Consider the following 24,872-nt stretch of genomic DNA (forward strand, 5'->3'; position numbering starts at 1 on the left):
GCTTTTCCCAAAGTTAAGCTTATACCCTGAGAATCCCCATCACCACCGGCATTCCCCCCCACCGGGTCCGCCACATACAACAATAGGTCGTCCGCATAGAGCGACACTCGGTGCTCCTCCCCACCCCGGACCAGCCCCCTCCAATCCCCCGACTCCCTCAGCGCCATAGCCAGGGGTTCAATTGCCAGCGCAAAAAGTAGGGGGGACGGCGGACACCCCTGCCTCGTCCCTCGGTATAGTCGAAAATACTCCGACCTCCTCTTATTCGTGGCCACACTCGCCATCGGGGCCTCATACAACAGCCTCACCCAACTGACAAACCCCTCCCCAAACCCGAACCTTTCCAGCACCTCCCACAAGTACCTCCACTCGACCCTATCAAAGGCCTTCTCCGCTTCTAGCGCCACCACTATCTCCGCCTCCCCTTCCACCGCTGGCAAGATAATAATAACGTTCAAGAGCCTCCGTATATTAGTGTTCAGCTGCCTCCCCTTCACAAACCCCGTTTGATCCTCGTGGATAACCTGCGGCACACAATCTTCTATCCGCGTGGCTAAGATCTTTGCCAACAACTTGGCGTCCACATTCAGGAGTGAGATCGGCCTGTATGACCCACACTGCAGGGGATCCTGGTCTCGCTTAAGGATCAAGGAGATCAGCGCCCGAGACATCGTCAGGGGCAAAGCCCCCCCCCCCCCTCTCTCGCCTTGTTGAAGGTCCTAACCAACACGGGGCCCAGCAGGTCTGCACACGCCTTATAAAATTCAACCGGGAACCCATCCGTCCCCGGCACCTTCCTCGACTGCATGTTCCCTATCCCTTTAACCAACTCCTCAAGCTCAACTGGCGCCCCCAGACCCTCCACCTGTCCCTCCTCCACCCTCGGGAATCTCAGCCAGTCCAAAGTCATTAGGGACATTTAAGTGACTCTTAGACAGGCACATGGACAGCAGTAAATTAAAGGGGTGTAGGTTAGGTTGATCTTTGATTAGGATAAATGGTCGGCACAACATTGTGGGCCGAAGGGCCTGTACTGTGCTGTACTGTTCTATGGTCTATGACTAATCCTGTGTTTAGAGGAGCCTGGAAATCAACGGCTCCTCAACATGTCCCCTTATCTCTCTCAGCAATCTAGCATGCATTCCATACGGGCTGGCAACATCTCTACCTGGAGTGCTGCCAGCCTTTTTAGAACCTTTTCTTTATCTATCACTATACTGCTCAGTTGCTCAACATCCACATTTTCAACTGGGCCATTGCCACCATCTTCTAATTTGGTAAAGCCAGAAGCAAAGAACTCATTTAGTAACACTGCCATACCCTAACTGCTTCAGTTAGCAGTGAAGAACATTTTCAAATTTGTTTTAGCACAGCCTGCCATCCTTTCCTCATGCTTCCTCTTAGCCCTCCATATTCTAGCCTTAGCTTTTCTCCTGCATTTGAGATACTCTTCCTGATTTCTATTGCTGCTATTCTTCAGGTATGCGTCATGTGCCTCTTTTTTTCTTCCTTATTTTATCAATATCCTTAGTCACCCAGCTTTGGATACCCTATATTTACTTCTCATGGGTGCGTACCGAGTTTGCATCCTATCCATCTCTCCTTTGAAAGGATTTTTGAATTGCATACTTTCTATCTTGCATTGTAGGTAGAATTATGAAGGACATAGATAGGGTAGGTAGAAAGAAACTTTTCCCCTTATTAGAGGGGTCAATAACCAGGGGGCATAGATATAAGGTAAGGGACAGGAGGTTCAGAGGGGATTTGAGCAGTGTTTTGGAACTCACTGCCTGAAAGGGTGGTTGAGGCGGGAACCCTCAGAGAATTCATGTTGCATTCAAATAAACCTGTTGGGACTTTAACCTTATGTTGTGAGACTTCTTACTGTGCCCACCGCAGTCCAGCACCGCCCATCTCGACAAGTTGCATTCAGATGAGCACTTGGAACAGCACAGCATACAAGGATTTGGACCAAGTGCGGGAAAATGGGATTAGAATAGATCAGTCTGCGCAGGCACGATGGGCTGAAGGGCCTCTTCTTGGTGCTGTGAAACTCAATGACTCTATAAGTAGAATGGTTACAGCACAGAAGGCAGCCATTATCATAGAATCCCTACAGTGCAAGAGGCCATTTGGCCCGTCAATTCTGCACCAAACCTTCGAAGGAGCACCCTACATAGGCCAATGCCCCACCCTATCCCCGTAACCCCAGCTAATCTTTGGACACTAAGGGCAATTTAGCAAGGCAGGTTAGATGGATTGGCCATGCTAATTTGCCCCTTAGTGTCCAAGTGGGTAGGTGCAGACCTGATAGGCCGAACAGCCTCCTTTTGCACTTGGAGGTTCTGTGATTAGGTAGTCTGTAGGACTAAACATATGGACACCCCCAATTATTTACAAGAAGGATATTAGAGTCATGGAAAGGATACTTCAAAGCAACAACAAAATTAGATCATGAACGAGAGGTTATAGTTATGGAAAAATATCAAAATTAATTAAATTATCATTTCACCCCCCCCCACCCCACTGGAATAAAGACAATTAAATGGATATCTAATAGAGGCTTTGAAAATTATAGTAGTCTTCTTCTCACAAATATGTCCTGAAGAAGTACATTTTAGGAGCACTTTCAAGAACAGGAGACCACCTGGAGACTAGTCTGGAGCAAAAGAAACTGCGACAGACTAGCAAGGTGCCAAACCCTTGCTGCCTATTAATGCGCACAGGGTCAGATTAGGCTGATAGAAGTGTGAAACTTTTTCTCCACAACTGGCCCCTTCCTGTTTCTATGTTGAGAAGCTGGATAGTGGAGTTTACACTGGTTGTCAAACCAGAAATAAGCAGCAAGATCATCGCCACTAGAAGTGGGAGTCTAAAATAATTAATTCATTTGAAGGATCATTAGAAATGCCTTAACATAGTTGTATTTTGAGGCAGAGACACACGTTTAAAACAGGAATAGGGAAAGTGTTTAAAAAGATAACAAGAAGACGAGGAACTACAACGAGAGTAAATCCTTCAATTGAGGGACTGGCACAAGTGGTTGAGTGTCGTACAGAGTGACTTGTGTGGAATCTTTTTAATTTGGTGACACGGAATCAATGAAAACTGTTGGACTTTAACCTTGTGCTGTGAGACTTCTTACCAAAGTCAATTGAATGTTATCTATCAGTTGTCAGAATGTTATAATTCTAGGATACCTAAATTATGCCCTTAGTGCCCTTAAATTAGGGGCTGTTTAGCTCACAGGGCTAATCGCTGGCTTTGAAAGCAGACCAAGGCAAGCCAGCAGCACGGTTCGATTCCCGTAACAGCCTCCCCGAACAGGCGCCGGAATGTGGCGACTAGGGGCTTTTCACAGTAACTTCATTGAAGCCTACTCGTGACAATAGCGATTTTCATTTTCATTTCATTATGCAAAGTAAAACTTTTTCAAGCCCAGATTATCATAGAATTATAGCATTTACAGTGCAGAAGGAGGCCATTCGGCCCATCGAGTCTGCACCGGCTCTTGGAAAGAGTACCCTATCCAAGGTCAACACCTCCACCCTCTCCCCATAACCCCACCCAACACTAAGGGCAATTTTGGACACTAAGGGCAATTCAGCATGGCCAATCCACCTAACCTGCACATCTTTGGACTGTGGGAGGAAACCGGAGCACCCGGAGGAAACCCACGCACACACGGGGAGAACGTGCAGACTCCGCACAGACAGTGACCCAGCCGGGAATCGAACCTGGGACCCTGGAGCTGTGAAGCAATTGTGCTAACCACAATGCTACCGTGCTGCCCACTGCCAGATGGTATAAGTAGCACCCTAATCTGCAAGTCTCAACCCACTATAGCAGTATACTATGGTGCCTGCGATTCAAAGATACTATTCAAAGATGTGCCTAAGATATTGAAGTACTTGAAGGCCACAAGCTAATTTACTATATTGGAGTGAAAAGAGAAAGCAGAAATCTAAACTGGTATCGGAGTGATTGAGCACCTAAAGTACCTTTTCATTTAAAACTGTTTGACATTGCTTTTGGGGTAAACAATTATACGCTCAGTCTAAATAGAATAGGTCCTATTACTGTATTTTGAAAACCATTCAAGTGCATTCCCAAAACACAAACTCATTGCTCACTGCAACAATGTATGTATGTATTAATGTCTGTCATTATATGCATTGGTGGGATATATTCCAAAATCAACAGATTTACCAACTCCCCTCAAAAACACCAACGAGTACAGATTCCTCAAAAAATGAACAGACGATAAAAGGAACAAGTTTACTGAAAAGAAATTCTACCCAAATCATATAAACATCTCACTCTTTCGAGTCGTTTGATTCCTGTTTGAAAATATATGTAACACTTGTATTTGTGTCAAGTTGACAATGGAATATGTCATAATAGAGCCACTGGATACTTTGCAGTCTAACATCGCGTTCTAACCGATGCTACATACAAATTATCGGCTTTATAGAAGAACTGTGGCAGTGTCGAAAGCTTTTACCTAAATGGCTTCTCTCCTGTATGGGTCCGGACGTGCTTCCTCAGGTCACTGAGTGTAGTAAAGTACTTAGTGCAGCCTTCTGATTCACAGTTAAATGTTTTCCCTGTGTGAAGCCTCTGATGGGCTTTCAGCCTGGAAATGAAATGGAAATGAGGGCAGTTACTACTAGAGTGGATAATTCAGAGTTGGCAACTTGATGCATGATACATTAGCAATTGCTAAATCACTGGCTACAATATTCTACATGGAAGAGCTGTCAAAGAATTTAACTTCAGGAGAACTTCACTTAAAGCAGAGAGTAGCATCTAAGGTCACAAATCAAAGAAGTTCAGCTATGTTTACAAAAGCAAATGACAGAAATCAAATAGAAACAGAAAATGCTGGAAATTTTCAGGAGATATGGCAGCATCTTTGATGGGAGAAACAGAGTGCTGTACATCATTTCACCAATTTCTAGACCTGATTATTTCCTTTTCACCATTCCTCTGAACCGCCATCCCCTACCAGGGCCATCGGAGGTCTCTCCGCTCCTTCCTTGAACAGAAGTCTCCAGCCACCACCACCCACCTAGCTGAACTCGTTCTCACATTGAACAACTTATTTTTTACTCACATCCTCCAAAAAGGAATTTGGGTGGTTATGGGTCCCCACATGGCACCTGCCTTTTCATGGGTTGTGGGGAACATTTCTTTTCAGCCCCACTCTGGCCCCCATCTCTCACCTTTTTCCGATGACCGTATCAATACATTTCCTGCTCTTGCCCTCAACTCGAAGTTAGACTCTTTTTCCATTTCCACCTTGCTCACATGGTCCTCCTCCAACTCTTCCTTTTCGTTCTTGGTCTCAATTTCTGAGGATAGATTTCAACTAATATTCACGAGAAATCCAGACTCCTATAGCTATCTTTGTTACACTGCCTCACATCACATCTAAGAACTCTGAAGCATTCTCTGAGATTTCCTCTGTCACATCTCTTCTGACACTAAAGTTTCCATACTAGTGCTTCTAATCAGCCTTCCTTATTCTTCAATGATTGCCCAACTGTGACTAACAAGGAGCTCAAATGGGTCCATTCACGTTAATAGAATTTTGTTCTCACCCTCTCGCCACTTTCCCAGATCCACAATCGGGTTTACCCTTGTCCTCATCTTCCATCCCAGCACCTTCTGTATTCAATACTAAAGGGGCTGGTTTAGCTCACTGAGCTAAATCGCTGGCTTTTAAAGCAGACCAAGCAGGCCAGCAGCAAGGTTCGATTCCCGTACCAGCGTCCCCGAACAGGCGCCGGAATGTGGCGACTAGGGGCTTTTCACAGTAACTTAATTGAAGCCTACTCGTGACAATAAGCGATTTTCATTTCATTTCATTAGCCTCCGCCATCTTCAGTGTAATGCCACCAACAACCTCTTTCAGCATTCTGAAGGGACTGCACCCACCACGGTACACAAGCCTAGTCCTCAGACCCCCACACTTCCCTCCACAATAGTCCTCAATACCGGGGCCCCGCAAGGCTGCATACTTAGCTCCGTACTCTACTCCCTGTACACACACGACTGCATGGCACAATTTGGTTCCAACTCCATCTACAAGTTTGCTGACAATACAACCACAGTGGGCCAGATCTCAAATACTGATGAGTCAGAATACAGGAGGGAGATAGAGAACCTAGTGGAGTGGTGCAGCGACAACAATCTCTCTCTGTCAATGCCAGCAAAACTAAAGAACTGGTCATTGACTTCACAAAGTAAAGTGCTGTACACACCCCTGTCAGCATCAACGGGGCCGAGGTGGAGATGGTTAGCAGTTTCAAGTTCCTAGGGATGCACATCTCCAAAAATCTGTCTTGGTCCACCCATGCCAACATTACCACTAAGAAAGCACAACAGCACCTATACTTCCTCAGGAAACTAAGGAAATTTGGCATGTCCACATTAATTCTTTTACAGATGCACCATAGAAAACATCCTATCTGGCTGCATCACAGCCTGGTATAGCAACTGCTCGGCCCAAGATTGCAGGAAACTTCAGAATCATGAACACAGCCCAGTCCATCACATGAACCTGCCTCCCATCCATTGACTCCATCTACCTGCCTGGGGAAAGCGGGCAGCATAATCAAAGACCCCTCCCACCCGGCTTACTCACTCTTCTAACTTCTTCCACGGGCAGGAGATACAAAAGTCTGAGAACACACACCAACAGACTCAAAAAAACAGCTTCGTCCCCGCTGTTACCAGACTCCTAAACAACCCTCTTATGGACTGACCTGATTAATATTATACCCCTGTATGTTTCACCCGTTGCCGCTGTTTATGTAGTTACATTGAGAACCTTGCGTTGAACCTTATGTATTTTCTTTTTTTCCCCTTTTCTTGTCATGCACTTAATGATCTGTTGAGCTGCTCGCAGTAAAATACTCTTCACTGTACCACAGTACACGTGACAATAAACAAATCCAAATCCCTGTCACACAGCACATTTCCAGGTGAGCATAGAAGATACAACACCTGTCGTTTTACCTCTTCCCTTTTCACTGGTCTCACTGCTTCCAGATGAAAGTGATTTATTTGACCTCAATTTCATATACTCTACTCAAAGCTCACAATGTGATCTGCTCTACATTAAAAAGACCAACTGGGTTACAAGGTGACCACTTGGTGAAACACTCATTCCTCCACAAGCATGATCCCAAACTTCCAATTGTCAGTCATTTTAATTCTCCACTTTTCTCCCACTCTGTCCTCAGCCTACTGTAGTGGTAACCCAGGGTCACCCAGTGACAAAAACCAAAGTGCACTTTTTAAAAAATGGTTGTGCACTGTTCACTCCGTGGCGTCATTGATAGTGACAGAGTAGGCAGCCCTCCAGGACAGAAATAAAACTGCAATTATATCTTTGGTGAGGAATCTAGGATTTAACTTTCCTAGGTTCATTGTGTTGACCCAAACTTCTGCACAAATGCTGCAGAACCTGCTTATTTTGTCCAACATTTTCCATTTATAGGTAATTATTTCTGTATTTTACCCTTTTTCCTGTTTTGTGGTTGGAAAATTACATCAGGCAGCTGTAGAGCTGACACAGACCAATACAAAAATCTACAGCATTAGGTGTGCAATAATTTACAATTTCAAAATAGCCCCTGACACATCCCAAGTTAGGAAGGCCCAAATCCATCACTGGTTTTCTGCACATGTACAGAGGGGTATCAGCATCATCTTGCGTTGGCAGGTGGCAGTATTTCCAAAGGAAAACAAGATGGGCAAAACTAAGTGACTAAATAATAAAACAAAGAAACAATATATCATTAATATCTATGTGCAGCATGCCACCCCCCCCCCCTCCCCCACACACCCCCAGTTCCTTTAGTGCCCATCTGGGTGTTGAAAGCTGCTAGTCTAACAGTAGCACCACAAGCTCATCCAGAGTCACCTGTGTTTTCCAGACAGCGGCCTCATATGTAACTCCAGGCAGGTATTTTAAAACAAGAGTAATCGTGAACCAGTGAGTGATGTGGAAACCACGTCCACCAGATGCTTAAATAATATGCGCAATTAATGTGATTGTGTTTTTTTCGAAAGCATTTTGACGTATGCTTCATTTATTTTAATATCAGCAGACAGTAAACTAAACAGTTACATGCGCAGAAGCTTCATTTGTTCAAAGTATTGCTTCTCACTCAGATCATTAGAAGTTCACATCAGGTTGCTCTTGAATCATTTAAAATCAGAGAGCCAATGAATCAGAAACATGCAATATAGTCGATTTAAAAGTTCTTCAGCCCCTCCACTGTTTCTACTTTTCAGACTGCTTTGTCCGCCATCCAGTACTGGGTGAGCAGAAATTTCCTTCAACTAAATACTGGGAACAAAAAACCAGTCTTTGATTCCCATCACAAACTCTGTTCCTTCGTCACTGGTCCATGCTTCACCCTGGCAAATGTGGAGTTGAAGTCCTTCTCGCCACAAATATGATCCATCAGCGAGAAAGCCTCATTCTTCCTGCATAACGCTGGCCGATTCCATCCTGGCTTCAGCACATCTGCTGCTGAAAAACTCAGGCATGCCTTTGTTACCTCTGGACTTTATTATATTCCAATGTTTCCTGGTCACCCTCCCAACTTCCACCCCACATAAACTTGAGCTTATCCAAACTTTTGTAGCCCATGTCCTAAATCTCATCACGTTGAATTCATCAGTCACCCCAGTGTTTGCTGACCTATAACAAATCCTGGTCCAGAAATGTCTCAGATTTAAAATTCCATCCCTTTATTTAATCTATTTCTTTCATGTTCTCACCCAGCCCCATTTCTGTAGCCTCCTCCAGGCTGCAAAGACTTGGTGATCTTGACGCTGCTCCAATTCTGGCCTCCTAGATTTTAAATTGCTACACCCTTGGCAACTGTGCCTTAACGCTTTTTGCCCCAAATTCTGCAATTCAGTTTCTGAACCTTCCTCCCCTCCTTGAAACCTACCTCCTTGCTCCCCCTCCCCCCCATAAACCTACCGCCTTTCCCTCCCCCCCCCCCCCCCCCCCACCCACCCCAACATAAAACCTAGATTTTTGCCCACGGTTCTGGTTATCTGACCAAGTAGCTCATGTGGCTCAGTATCAAATTTGTATTACCTGTGAAATGGCTTAGGATATCATACAAGGTTAAAGACATTAACATGAATTGTTAGTTCTGTACTTAAGGTTGAATGCACAAATTCAAAAATTACAGCAATTCATTAAATTTTATAAAATACATCTTTGGCTTTCGGACTGGGAGGAAGGTTTATTGTGAATTTCTGTTGTATTCTTCCTGTCATATAATTAATGAGCTAGACCTTGATGTGCAGTTCACAATTCCATCATCTGTGGATGACACAGAACTTGGAGACTTTACGAACTGTGAAGAGAACAGTGTTTTTCAAACTTTTTTTCCGGGGACCCATTTTTACCAGTCGGCCGACCTTCGGGGCCCACATCAGCCGACCTTCGGGGCCCACATCAGCCGACCTGCGGGGCCCACGCCAGCCGACCTTCGCGGCCCACCATTTTTGCGTGGATGTGACAGGTGAGCCTGCTTGGTTCTCACAATCTCACTTGCTTTGTCATTCAATGTTCCTTTTCTGTATGGGATGTTCATCAGAGGTCCTGGAGCTCACACCAGCACTGCTTTGCCCTGGCGTGGAATCTCCTGCGAAGCTCCTCCAGGAGATTCAGTTGTGAGATCCTGACCTGTTTGTGTCTCTGTCCCTCTCTTCCTTACTCCAAAAAGATCCATCTTCAGTTCTTCATGCAATCCTATTGCTTGCTTGCTGGCAACTGCAAGATGGAGGAAGCTCTCCTCAGAGTACGTGACGTCAGTATACCGGATGCGTGACCTGCTCTCTGCCACCGCTTCTAGCAGGAAGAATAACCAATTTTTTTTAAAAACCTACTTCTGGAACAGCAAGCTGCCGTACGGAGGTGGTGGTTTGCACCGCTGGGCTCCAGGCCTGTGCACTGCTACATCCAGCTGACGGGGCAGGCATGCACGAGACGAACGACATTCTTGAAAGTCGGCTTTCAAGTAGAAGTGTTGCGCATTTCTTCCCGCGTTCAGGAACGTCACGACCGATTGCTCCGTGACCCTCCCCGGGTTGTGACCCCGAGTTTAAAAATTACTGGTGTAGAACTTCAGGTTGGTGGAATGGGCAGATAAGCACAGATAAAAGTTAATGCAGAGAATTGTACAGTGATTAGTTTTGGTAGGAAGAATGCAAGAAACAATCTAGAATTGAGGGCATAATTCTAAAGAGGGCACAGGAACATGTGGGTATATGGGCATTTATCATTGAAAATGACAGGGAAGGTTAAGAGAGTAGTCAATACATGGGCAACACGGTAGCACGGTGGTTATCACAGTTGCTTCACAGCTCCAGGGTCCCAGGTTCGATTCCCAGCTTGAGTCACTGTCTGTGCGGAGTCTGCACATTCTCTCAGTGTCTGCCTGAGTTTCCTCCGGGTGCTCCGGTTTCCTCTCACAGTCCAAAGATGTGCAGGTTAGGTGGATTGGCCATGATAAATTGCCCTTCATGACCAAAAAGATTAGGAGGGATTATTGGGTTACGGGGATAGCGGGGAAGTGAGGGCTTAAGTGGGTTGATTCAGACTCGATGGGCCGAATGGCTTCGGCACTGTAAATTCTATGATTCTATGAATAGATCATAAGACACCTTCGGCTTTACCAATAAGCGGATAGAGAACAAAAGCAAGGAAGTTATGATAAACCTGTATAAAACACTGATTTGGCCTTAATTGGAGCATTGCATTCAGTTCTGGGCATCACATTTTAGGAAAGATGAAGGTATCTGAGCAAGTACAAAAGAAGATTCTGGAGAATGGTTCCAGGGATGAGGAACTTCAGTTACATAGATAGATTGGAGAAGTTGGGACTGCTTTCCACGGAGAAGGTTGAGAGGAGATTTAATAGGTATCCAAAATTCTATTTGGATGGAGTAGACAGAGATAAACTGTTCTCATTTGCTGAACGATCAAGAACCAGAGGGCACAGATTTAAGGACATTGGCAAAAGAAGCAATGACGATATGAGGAAAACCTTTGTGCAGTGCTTGGTTAGGATCTAGAATGCACTGCCCGAGAGTGTGGTGGAGGCAGGTTCCAATAAGGCATTCAAGACGGAATTGAATCATTATCTGAAAAGGAAGAATGTGCAGGGCTATGAAGAGAAGACAGAAGTGACACTCGGCGAATTATTCCTTCAGAGCGCTAGCAGACACGACAGGTCAAATGGCCTCCTGTGTTCTAAACATTCTTATGATTTTATGATCATAAACCAGGGGCTGGTTTAGCACAAGGCTAAAAAGCTGGCTTTTAGCAGACCAAGGTAAGGCCAGCAGCACGGTTCTATTCCCGTACCAGCCTCCCCAAACAGGCGCCGGAATGTGGCGACTAGGGGCTTTTCACAGTAATTTCATTTGAAGCCTACATGTGACAATAAGCAATTTTCATTTTGTTTCATTTCAAAAACTTAAAAGGAAGCTTTGCAATATTAATGTGCTTTTAGTTTTCTCTAAAAGGAGAAGAATGTTTTTTTAAAACATCCCATCAGAATTTCTTTGATGCAAAAGACTGAAATTAAATGGTGGTATCAGAGCTGGGGTTAGCTTAATTTCCTGAAATGACTCAAACACACAAGTCAAAAAAAAAATCGATGCATAGATGCAGTGGCTAAGATAACAAAGTGAGTAATTGTGTGACTGACCAACTGAGTACCTGCTATTTTTGCATGCAACACCTAGCCTCAATTAAGAGAATGTGGACATTTAAAACAACACTCCTTCAAAAGGCAAGCATAAAACTTCACAAGAATACTTAAGGCTAACTAACACACAACTACGCTGCTGGAGCTGCGTTAAGCAACTCAGTGCAAGTGGGCATGGTCACTTGCATGGCTGTGTTCTGAGATTGTTCAACAGAAACTGCTGACCAGTCGCAGGTGTGGCTACAAAGACAGCGACAGCTCAAGTCATTTTAGTGGAAAATGTCTTGTACATGAGGAAGGAAATATTAGTCATCTATGTGTACTCAAAAATCAAGTATTCAGTAATCAAGTATAGCACTCCAAAACAAATCATTCACTCTCTTTTATTTTCTTGGCCATTTTACAAAGAGGACTATGACTGTATACATGCAAATACTAAGGATACAAGTCTAGAGATCACGTGACAAATTCTTACTGCTCATTATAAACCAACTCTCCATTGTTTGTAAGCTCTGGTCACATGGAAAAAAATGGTCACGCTGTCCCAAAGATCTGAAAGCAGTAAACAAACATCTACAAGTTGCATTGCAGGAACTCACCAAGGCTCCTTAGGCAGCACCTTCCAAACCCATGACCACTACCATCTAGAAAGACAAGAGCAGCAGATACTTGGGAACACCACCACCTGGAGGTTCCCCTCCAAGTCACTCACCATCTTTTTTTTTTTTAATTTGTTTTTATTAAAGCTTTTTTCAAACAGAATTTTTACATAACCAATAATAGAAAAATAAAAGGAAAATATTTAACAAAACTAGGTGGCTGTTATCATTATGTGAAAAGAGAATTTACATTAAATGAACAGTTCCCCACCTAAGCCTCGCCCCCCCCCCCCCCCCCACCCCCCCCCAGATTGTTGCTGCTGCTGACAATTTAACACTCTCCGAGAAAGTCAAGGAATGGTTGCCACTGCCGGGAGAACCACAGCAAGGACACTCTCAAGGCAAACTTTATTCGCTCCAGGCTGAGAAACCGAGCCATGTCATTAACCCAGGTCTCTACACTCGGGGGCTCCACATTAACAAGATTCGTCTCCGGGTTACCAGGGAGGCAAAGGCCAAAACCTTGGCCTCTTTCGCTTCCCGCACTCCTGGATCCTCTGACACCCCAAAGATCGCTATTCCTGAACTCGGCTTCACCCTCGTGTCCAAAATCCTGTACATAGCCCTCGCAAAGCCCTGCCAGAATTCTTTAAGCACCGGGCATGCCCAGAACATATGGACATGGTTCACTGGACTCCGTGAACATCTCGCACAGCTGTCCTCCACTCCAAAGAACTTACTCATTCTCGCCGTCGTCATGTGCCCGATGTACCACCTTGAACCGAATTAAGGAGGAATTCACCCTTCCCAGGGCATCAGCCCACAGGCCCTCATCTAGCTCCTCACCCAGCTCCTCTTCCCACTTGCCCTTCAGTTCCTCCACTGGGGCTTCCTCCGCCTCCTGCAGCTCTTGGTATATGTCTGACACCTTCCCCTCTCCTACCCAGATGCCAGACACCACCCTGTCCTGAATCCTATGAAGCGGTAGCAACGGAAGTTAGGGTTTTTTGAGAAAAGTCACGGACTTGGAGGTATCTGAAGGCATTTCCAGGGGGCAGGCTGAATTTCTCCTCCAGTGCCTTCAAGCTATGGAAAGTCCCATCTATGAACAGGTCCCCCATCGTTTTAATGCCTGCCGTGTACCAGCTTTGAAACCCCCCGGCTATCTTGCCCGGAACAAATCTATGATTATTCCATATCAGGGTCCAAACCGAGGCCCCCTCCTCCTTCCTGTGCCTTCTGCACTGACCCCAGACCCTCAGTGCCGCCGTCACCACCGGGCTTGTGGTGTATCGTGCCGGCGAGAACGGTTGCGGTGCCGTTACTAGTGCCCCTAGGCGGGTGCCTTTGCATGACGCCACCTCCAACCGCCCCCACGACGACCCCATCTCCATTACCCATTTCCTAATCATGGCTACATTCGCTGCCCAGCAGTAGCTACAGAAGTTCAGAAACGCCCAACACGCCCCCCCCCCCCCCCCCCCCCCCCCCTCCGACTACGCTCCAAAAAGTCTTTTAACACGCGGGGTCTTGTTGGCCCACACAAATCCCGTGATAATCCTGTTCACCGCTTGAAGAAGGATTTGGGGATGAAGATGGGAAGGCACTGGAAAACAAACAGGAATCTGGGGAGGACCGTCATTTTCATGGTCTGCACCCTTCCGCCAGGGAAAGCAGGAGCATGTCCCACCTTTTAAAGTCTCCCTCCATCTGCTCTACAACCCGAGACAGATTGAGCCTGTGTAGGGCATCCCAGTCCCTGGCCCCCTGTATTCCTAGGTAGCGAAAGCTCCTCTCCACCATCTTGAGTGGGAGCTCTCCCAGTCTCTCCTCCGGACTCCTAGCGTGGATAACAAACAGCTCACTTGTCCCCACGTTCAACTTGTACCCCGAGAAGCTCCCAAAGTCTCTTAGGGATCCGCACGACCTCCCCCATCCCCTCTAACGGGTCTGAAATATACAATAGCAGGTCGTCAGCGTAAAGCGAAACCCGGTGCTCCTCCCCCCTCCGCACCAGCCCCCTCCAGTTCTTTGAACTCCTCAGCGCTATGGCCAACGGCTCAATTGCCAGGACAAATAGTAGCGGGGATAGAGGGCACCCCTGCCTCGTCCCTCGGTGCAGCCTAAAATACAGCCGGTTCGTGGATACACTTGCTACGGGGGCCCGATACAGTAGCTTGACCCACCATATGAATCCCTCACCAAATCCAAACCTACTTAGCGCTTCCTACAGGTACTCCAATTCCACCACCGGTCAACGGCTTTCTCTGCATCCATTGCAGCCGCTACTTCTGCGTCCCCTCCTTCTGATGGCATCATGATAATGTTTAGAAGACTCCTCGCATTTGCGTTCAATTGCCTGCCCTTGACGAAACCCATCTGATCCTCATCATTCACTCCCGGGACACAGTCCTCCATTCTAGTAGCCAGCAGTTTAGCCAGCAGTTTGGCATCCACGTTCAGGAGCGATATCGGCTTATTGGACCCACATTGAAGCGGATCCTTCTCCCTCTTCAGGATGAGCGAGAGAGAAGCCTGCGACATCGTCAGAAGGAGGGTTCCTCTCTCCTTAGAGAGAGATTAAAGGTTCTTAGCAGGAGTGGGCTCAGCAGCTCCGAGAATTTCTTGTAGAATTCTACAGGGAAGCCATCCGGTCCCGGGGCTTGCCCGACTGCATACTTTCTAGGCCCTTAACTATCTCCTCCAACTCAATCGGGGCCCCCAGTCCCTCCACCAGGCCCTCGCCCACCCGTGGGAACCTCAATTGGTTCACAAATTGCTTCATCCCTTCCCCTCCCACCGGGGGCTCTGACTCGTACAGTTTACAATGAAGGGCCCAAATATCCGAACTCGGCGGGAGCTGCCGCGTGTGCGACCTATTCGGACATGGCCGCTCCCAGAAGTTCGTCAGTCACCACCTTGACTATTGAAATATATCACCGTTCCTTCACTGTCGCTGTGTCAAAATCCTGGGATTCCCTCCCTAACAGCACTGTGGGTATACCAATACTACATGGACTGCGGTTCAACTAAGTAGCTCACCACTACCTTCTCAAGAGCAGCTAGGGATGGGCAATAAATGCTGGCCATCCAGCAACACCCACATCCAGTAAATTATTATTATTATTATTATTTTTTTTTTTTTTTTTAAATCAGGGCATTTGTACAGAAGGATTACAGCAGAAATGCTAACTTGTCAGGTCTCTCCAGATACTGGGCGGCAACATATAATAATCTTTATTGTCACAAGTAGGCTTACATTAACACTGCAATGAAGTTACTGTGAAAATCCCCGAGTCGTCACATTCCAGCACCTGTTCGGGTACACCGAGGGAGAATTCAGAATGCCCAATTCACCTAACAGCACATCTTTCGGGACTTGTGGGAGGAAACCGGAGCACCCGGAGGAAACCCACGCAGACACGGGGAGAACGTGCAGACTCCGCACAGACAGTGACCCAAGCCAGGAATTGAACCTGGGACCCTGGTGCTGTGAAGCCATAGTGCGAACCACTATGCTACCGTGCTAAGTGCTTCCATCGTTGACTGCTTTTGTTTTAGAATTCCATCTTTTATTGCTATTGTCTAATGCAAGAACAATCTTGCATTTATATCATTATACAACCTCAGAATAGCCAAGTACTTTGTACGGTCAGCGTAAAGTAGAAAGCACAGCATGGTCGCATAAATAGAAATGTGAATGATCAGATAATCTGTCATTTCATGTTGATTCAGGGATAAATATTGGCCGGGACCCTGGGAAGAATTTATTTTCTTCTTCCGAACTGTGCCACAGGATCTTTTACATACACCGGAAAGTCAGATTTAATGCCTCATCGGATGATGCTACTTGTAACAATTCCCTTCGTATTGTACTACGTCAACCTAGGGTTTCTGGAGTGAGGAACCCACAATCTTCAGATTTAGCTCTTTCTCAACTGGCACTGCTCTCTCATGAACTGCAACCTTAAATGAACACTGTTCTTCTCATTCTTTGCTTTATGCCAGTGTCATGTGAGAGTGCCTTTAAGAATTGGATGTTTAAGAAATGTTCCTTTAAGAAATGAAGCTAATCATAATACTGAAGTGATGTCACGAGGGGGGGGGGGGGGGCGAAGATGAGCTCACTTCTGCTTTTTGGGCGTTTTTGTTTCAGTTTGAAGAAAGCTTGGGTGTGGCTGTGAGCTGCATTGCTGGTGATCTCTGCCATGAAGGACTACCTCTCAATTCTTTGGTGAAATCGGAATTGTAAAAATATAAATCTAATGTGCTTCTGTTTGAAGGATTTGTTAAGTCTTTTGGAAGGAACAATTTGCAGGATTGGGTAGTGTTGTATTATTTTCGGGGTTATCTTTGAAGTAAGGGGTGTTTCCCCATCCTGCTATTTACTTTTATGCTGTTCCTTTTTTAAAAAATGTTTTATCTTTTATTTTTCCTTTATGATTTCATTTATGATGAAGGTTCACACCTGATAGATTAGTTTATCTGTTCTGTCACAAACCTGGATTAATCTGTAGAGTGCTTGCAATATTTTGGTTTCTTTGCCCAAAATATCCTTGTATAAATACAAAATTCTATGTCACTCCTTTCTCACGAATGGTGTAACACCAGTCTGTCGCCAGCACCCTGATGCAATGCAATACTGCATAAACAGCAAAAGCCATAATACTGTATTAAGCAAAAGTATTTATGTTTCCCATCTTAATACAGCTCCGGTCTGAATGGCTAAATATAGACCAACTAGTTCTTAAAAGAAATTTGGTATGATTTGACCTTGCTTTGAACTATAATCAAGATTGCTATGGTTATATATTCGGGATTATTTACCATGACGAATGACGCGAGTTATTTAAGAGCCGGGATGCAGGAAGAGATGCTGGAATTGCCCAATATGGTCAAAATAGTTTTTTGTTTTTTTTAAAAGAGCAAAATTTGGTAAGGAAGTTAAGGATTGGATGAAAAGGTAATATCAAGTCCACTTCAGCCGAATTTCAGTTTCACTGCCTGTTTCAAATCTGCATCTCTAGATTAATGAAACTCTGCTGTTAAGTGTGGAGGATGAAACAATGAGGAAAGATAAACATGTAACATGAATAATACATTAGTATCGCTGAAAGCTTTTTGTCTTGTCAGGACAGTTCACAAAAATACCAAAATGTAACAGGAACAATTTATTGAACAATTTTTAAACAACATTATCCATGACAGTCTCTCTACCAGAGTCCACTTGCCAGTCAGCACTCTCTTCTCATGGTATAAATTGTTGTTCCCTTTGTATTTGGTGTTCCTGTGAACTGTCCTGATGAATGCATGACAAAACGTTTCAACAAAAAATATGCATCTTGGACAGCACGGTGGCCTAGTGGTTAGCACAACCGCCTCACGGCGCTGAGGTCCCAGGTTCGATCCCGGCTCTGGGTCACTGTCCGTGTGGAGTTTGCATATTCTCCCCGTGTCTGCGTGGGTTTCGCCCCCACAACCCAAAAATGTGCAGAGTAGGTGGATTGGCCACGCTAAATTGCCCCTTAATTGGAAAAAATAATTGGGTAATCTAAATTTATTTTTAAAAAATATGCATCTTTTTCAGCAATACCACCAAATGAGTATTTGAATATTATGTCACTCGAGGGTTGTGAGTGCTCACCGTGATAGCAGCTGGTTGCTTTACCTGCCTGAATTTCACCAGTGCAATGAATGACAAGCCCCCACAATAATTAGAGCATTTTATTAGTGCACTGAGTGTATCTTTCAATTCGGCCCCCAACTTAGGCAAGTCCTCCTTAATGGACATCAAGTCTCAAGATTTTCAGGCACAAGAACTTTTCGACTTTTAGTTCATGGAGTGATGCAGAATATCTTAATGGGTTTAAAACTACAAGCTGCTTCAAACCATCTTGATTAACCCTCGCAAATCACTGTAACAGCAAATATATCACACCAGCCTTATTACTTCTAATGTGAGAAAGGCAATAAAATTAATCAATATCCAACTCTACATGGCAAAACCAGTGATTCATATGTCCCACGCTGATTTAATAAAATTAGAATGCTTCAATCAGGCCTCCGGTTGAATAATAATCTTTACTAGTGTCACAAGTAGGCTAACAACACTGCAAAGAAATTACTGTGAAAAGCAACTTGTGAATAGCAACTTGTAGTGTCAAGAAAAACAAACTTTCTTTCTACTACTTTTTAGTCGGAACCTGTAAAGTGCTAGGCATAACTTGGTATTCTGAAGTTAGAAAGGATTAAGCTTCAGTAAATTAAGTTCCTAAAATATAGGAGCAGAATTAGGCCATTCAGCCCATCGAGTCTGCTCCGCCATATGGCTGATAAGTTCCTCAACTGTCACCTATAATGTTACAGGCCAAGAGCTGGATTGCAAAATTAGCTAGAGCATCTTGAAGTGTTTTTTAAGCTTTGAAGCGTACTTTTTTCTTACATTCCAAGGAATATAACGACGCTTCCCATGGTTGGTGGGAAAAATTGTGATCACAGAAATTTTTTTATGTCTTGCCAAATTAGAAATCAGTTCAAAACACACGCATTCAAAAACTAAATCTGAAAAGAGTCAAAATCCACAAGGGCAGACCAGCAACTAAGACTGAAAGTGCAGAGTTAGACTAGCAGAAGACCCTACTGCAACTGTGTACACAGTGACTCTGCAGTTGGACTGGGGCTGACGCCATTTTTTTGTATTTGATAGGGTGGACAGCACAGTGGTTAGCACTGCCACCTCACAGCTCCAGGGGCCCGGGCTCAATTCCGGCCTCGGCTGACTGTCTATGTGGAGTTTGCAGCCAGCTTTCCTCCGGGTGCTCCGGTTTCCTCCCACAGTCCAAAGATGTGCAGGTCAGGTGGATTGGCCTGCTAAATTACCCTTAGTGTCCAAAAGGTTAGGTGGGGTTACTGGGTTACAGGGATAGGGTGGAGGCTTTAGTAGGGTACTCTTTCCAAGGGCCAGTGCATTTTCGATGGGCCAAATGGCATCCTTCTGCACTGTAATATCTATGATTCCATGTTATAGATAATTCAAGTTTACAAAATTGACAAGGAAAAAATAGCTGATCAATCTAGCTTTTCCATGACGCTGTACTTTAAACAAGATGGGGACAGTGGAATTAAAGTTTCCAGTTTTTAACAAATATATTACAATTGGAGTGGGTAATGGGGACTAGTATTTGAAATCCTGCCAGCAGTATACCTTCATATAAAATTCTTTTGATCATGTCCTGTTAAGATCGCAAATGTTGATCAGGCACGGGTGCGGTTTTTCATGCGGAGATCAATGCAATGACTCATTAGCAAAACACTATTTTCCAAGATCAAAGAGCTGCTAAGTGTATGGGGGGAGAAAACCCAAACTGAAAATAAATACATGAAAGGGCTGGTGGTACCAAAAAAGAATGGGACAAGCATTGCAGAGTTTAAAGATCAACAATTTTAGAGCTAAACAAGTAAACCATTGCTGGGTGCATAGGAGCAGTTGAAAGGCCATTGATACAAGATTTAACATAAGCGATCAGAGGCAAGAGTATGTATAATTTCTTTAGAGATATGAAAGGCAGTAGTTGAGGCAGAAAATATCATGAGGTTGAAGATTAGATTGGATAGGTGGATAAAGGTAAAAGAATATGATATAGGAGGTGAATGCGATTAGGTCCAAATGGAACTTATCCTCGGTTGCTAAAAAAAAGCAAAAGTAGCAGATTATGATCTTTCAGTTCCCATTCATGGATAGAGTAGTAGTATCAGAGGATTGTTAATGTTAAAGAATAAAGAAAAGTACAGCACAGGAACAGGCCCTTTGGCCCTTCAAGCCTGTGCTGATCATGATGCCCTAACTAAAATAAAACCTTCTGCCCTTACTCGGTCTATATCCCTCCATTCATTTTTTTTTTAACATGCATTTTATTACAAACATGTATCAAAACAGGTTACAGCAAATAAATACCCTGGGAAACATACTTCCCAACAATCAACCATACAGTCTGCACAGATTTTCCCCCTTTTTCACCCCCCTCCCCCGCGATGAACAGCCCCTCAAACACAGTCACAAACATTCCCCACCTTTCCTCAAACGCCCCTGAAGAGCCCCTTAACTCATACTTTATCTTCTCTAACTGCAGGAAGTCGTACAGGTCACTCAACCAAACGTCTACCTCCGGTGGCGATGCTGACCGCCACTCCAGCAAAATTTGCCGCTGTGCAATCAGAGAGGCGAAGGCCTTCCTCCTCTCCATGAGCTCCAGCTTCTCTGAAACCCCAAATATCGCCACCAAAGGATCCGGGTCCACCTCCTCCTCCTCCACTATCCTGGCTAAGACTGCCCAGAACCTTCCCAATTTTTCGCAACCCCAAAACATGTGCGCGTGATTCTCTGGGCCCCACCCACACACCTCTCACTCATCTGCTACCATCTGAAAGAAGCCACAAATTCTCGCCAGAGTCATATGAACCCTGTGCACCACCTTAAACTCAGGCTCATCTTGCACAAGAGGAGGTTATATCCCTCTATTCATGTATCCATCCAGATGCCTGTTAAATGTTGCTAATGTGCCCGCTTTCACCACACCACATCCTCTGGCAGCGCGCTCTAGGCACCCACCACTCTGCGTGAAAAACGTATCTCGCACATCTCCCTTAAACATTCCCCCTCTCACCTTGAATTTGTGGCCCTTTGTAATTGACACTTCTACCCTTGGAAAAAGCCTTTGACTACCCACCCTGTCTATGCCTCTCATAATTTTGTAGACCACTATCAGGTCTCCCCTCAGCCTCCCTCTTTCCAGTGAAAACAATCCTAGTATATTTAACCACTCCTCATAGCCAACACCCTCGAGACCAGGCAACATCCTGGTGAACCTTTTTTGCAATCTCTCCAAAGCTTCCATGTCCTTCTGATAATGGGATGACCAGAATTGCACTCAATACTCCAAATGTAGCCTAACCAAGGTTTTACACAGCTGCAACATGATTTCCCAACTCTTGTACTCATGCCCTGGCTCATGAATGCAAGCATGGCATATGCCTTCTTAATCACCGTGGCCACCTGTGTTGGAACTTTTAGGGAACTATGGACCTGCACGCCCAGATCCCTCCGTCTGTTAATGTTCCTAACGGTTGTGCCATTTACAGTATAAATTCATACCTGGATCTGATCCTCCGAAATGCATCACCTCACATTTGTCTGAATTAAACTCCACCTGCCATTTCTGTTCCCTCTGCATCCTCTGACATCGGCACTATAAGCAATTCCACCAATCTTCAGGTTATCCGCAAACTTGAAAATCAGACCACCATATTTTCCTCCAGATCATTTATATATACTACAAATAACAGAAGTCCCAACACTGATCCCTGTGGAACACCACTAGCTACAGATCTACATTCTGAAAAACACCCTTTCACCACTGCTCTATCTTCCATAAAACAAGCCAGTTCTGTATTCATCTAGCCAGCCCACCCTGAATGCCATGTGATTTTAGCTTTGGTACCAGTCTGCCATGTGGGACCTTGTCAAACGCCTTACTAAAGTCCATATAAACTACATCCACAGCCTCATCAATTTTCTGTCACTTCTTCAAAAAACTCAATCAAGTTGGTGAGACATGACCTCCCCGTACAAAACAATGCTGCCCGTCACTAACTAGTCCAATTTCCTCCAAATGTGCATAGATCCTGTCCCTCATTATCTTTTTCAAAAGCTTCCCCATCACTTTTGTCAGGTTCACTGGCCTATAATTTGCTGGATTTGGATTGTCCCCGCTTGCTTTCTTAAACAAGGGAATAACATTGGCTATTCTCCAGTCCTCTGGAACCTCGACTGTGGTCAGAGGATGTGAAGATATCTGTTAAGGCCCCAACTATTTCTCCTCTTGCCTCCCACAGTAAACTTGATAGATACCATCTGGCCCCGGGGACTTGGCTAACTTAATGCAATTCAGATGACTCATATTCCATGGGGCACCTGACCATGTCCAACAGTATGGCCTAAGAATGTGACTTGGACATTCGGAAATGCAATTTTTGTAATCCTTATTGCCAAGCCAGTTTCCTGTAGTCGATCGAACAATTCCTTGAAATATTCCAAATGCTCCTTCCATGTTTGACTGAACACCACTAGATAGTTTATGTACAGTACACAATTCTTCAGTCCAAACATTACCTTGTAGGTTAGCCTTTGGAATGTTGCCACCGCATTCTTCATTCCAAACAGCATAACTTAAAACTGATAAGAGACCATTTGGCATTGCAAAAGCCCTTCGCCCTTTCTCATAAGGGAAACTTGCCAGTTTCCCTTAAGATAACTTTGGTAAGACAATTTGCTTGTTCCACCTTTTCAATAAAGTCTTCAAAACAAGGAATAGGTTAGTAATCTGACTTCATAACACCACTGACTTTCCTATAATCCACATACAATTGTTGCGTTCCATCTGGATTTTGTACCATCACAATAGGTGAGCTCCAATCACTACAACTCACTTCAATGATAACATTCTTAAGAACGTTTTCAATCTCCTTTTCAACCTGTGCCAACTTCAGTATATTAGGTCTATATGGATATTTCTTTTTTTGAATAGAATTTTCTACATATACATAATAACCTTTGTACTTGCTAGTTTGTTCCCACATATAGTTCTCGGTGACTTTAATCTTCCTCCGAAAAGTAACTCAGTAACTTATTCAATATCTTATTCTTTCCTCATTCTCCAATTGAATTTAGGAAAGACAATTTCAGAAGCTTCTGGATTTATCTCTTGGGAGTCATGGCTCGGACCTAAATATTCAAGGATTCGAGTCGTTTCAGAAGGACAGAAAGGTGGGCTGGTCCGCATGCCAGCAGCTCATGCCCCATCATGCCAACCTATTCCGGGGCTGATTAGAGACATGCCATTGTCAAGGGGGTGGGTCTTGGAGTAGCTGGTGGCCACCGTCACTACTCCATAGGGTGGCTCTTGGTTGGCACCCAGCATCCCCTCCTCCCGGTCGGCACTCATCGGGCCCTGGAGTTCACCTCGGGAGGGAGGGGGTAGCTGGTTCAAGCCCCAGCGTCATTTGGATGTGCCAGCCCTGGTGGCTACATATATAGATACATAGAAGACAGGAACAGGAGGAGGCCTTTTGGCCCTTTCAAGCCTGCTCCGCCATTTATCATGATCATGGCTGATCATTCAATTCAATAGCCTAATCCTGCTTTCTCCCCATAATCTTTGATCCCATTCACCCCAAGTGCTATATCTAGCCGCCTCTTGAATATATTCAATGTTTTAGCATCAACTGCTTCCTGTGGTAATGAATTCCACAGGCTCACTACTCTGGGTGAAGAAATATCTCCTCATCTCTGTCCGAAATGGTTTACCCTGAATCCTCAGACTGTGACCCCTGGTTCTGGACACACCCACCATTGGGAACATCCTCCCTGCATTTACCCTGTCTAGTCCTGTTAGAATTTTACAAGTCTCTAGAACTCCAGCGAGAACAATCCTAACGTAGTCAACCTCCCCTCATATGACAGTCCCGCCATCCCTGTAATCAGTCTGGTAAACCTTCGCTGCACTCCCTCGAGAGCAAGAATATCCTTCCTCAGAAAAAGAGACCAAAACTGCACACCAGGTGTGGCCTCACCAAGGCCCTGTATATTTACAACAACACATCCCTGCTCCTATACTCAACCTCTTGCAATGAAAGCCAACATACCATTAGCTTTCTTTACCGCCTGCTGCACCTGCATGCTTACCTTCAGCGACTTGTGCACAAGGGCACCCAAGTCAAATTGCACACTCCCCTCTCCCAATTTACAATCATTCAGGTAGTAATCTGCCTTCCTGTTTTTGCTTCCAAAGTGAATAACCTCACACTTATCCAAATTATACCGCATCAGCCATTGATTCGCCCACTTGCCCAACCAGTCCAGATCGTGCTGTAGGATCTCTGCATTCTCATCACAGTTCAGCCTCCCATCCAATTTGGTATCATGTGCAAACTTTGAGATGTTACACTTTGTTCCCTCATCCAAATCATTAATATAATAGCTGGGGTCCTAGCACTGATCCCTGTGGCGCCCCACTAGTTACTGCCTGCCAATTTGAAATGGACCCATTAATTCCTACTCTTTGTTTCCTCTCTGCTAACAAGTTTTCTATCCACCTCAGTACACTTCCCTCAATCCCATGCGCTTTAACTTTGTCAAACGGCTTCTGAAAGTCCAAATATAGCACCTCGACTGGCTCCCCCTTGTCAACTGTACTAGTTACATCTTCAAAGAATTCCAAGAGATTTGTCAAGGATCATTTCCCCTTCATAAATCCATGCTGACTGTGGCTGATCCTGCCACTGCTTTCTAAATGTTCCACTACAAATTCCTTGATAATGGATTCAAGAATTTTCCCCACTACTTGCTGGTTTATAATTCCCTGCAGTGTCTCTACCTCCCTTTTTGAATACTGGAGTGACATTAGCTACCCTCCAATCTGCAGGGACTATTACAGAGTCTATGGAATTCCAGAAAATGTCCCAG

At 44.8% G+C, this 24,872-nt stretch overlaps 1 protein-coding gene across 1 annotated transcript in view; it reads right to left on the reverse strand.

Moving 5' to 3' along the window:
• The window catches only part of mtf1 (metal-regulatory transcription factor 1), a 94,822-nt gene that overhangs the window by 43,499 nt on the left and 26,451 nt on the right, over positions 1–24,872 (reverse strand). Inside the window, exon 3 of the mRNA XM_038789983.1 lies at positions 4,505–4,636. Within this exon, the coding sequence (XP_038645911.1) occupies positions 4,505–4,636 (132 nt within the window). The remainder of the gene's footprint in view (positions 1–4,504; positions 4,637–24,872) is intronic.

This window comes from Scyliorhinus canicula, chromosome 1, assembly GCF_902713615.1.
Source record: "Scyliorhinus canicula chromosome 1, sScyCan1.1, whole genome shotgun sequence".
Lineage (NCBI taxonomy): Eukaryota > Metazoa > Chordata > Chondrichthyes > Carcharhiniformes > Scyliorhinidae > Scyliorhinus > Scyliorhinus canicula.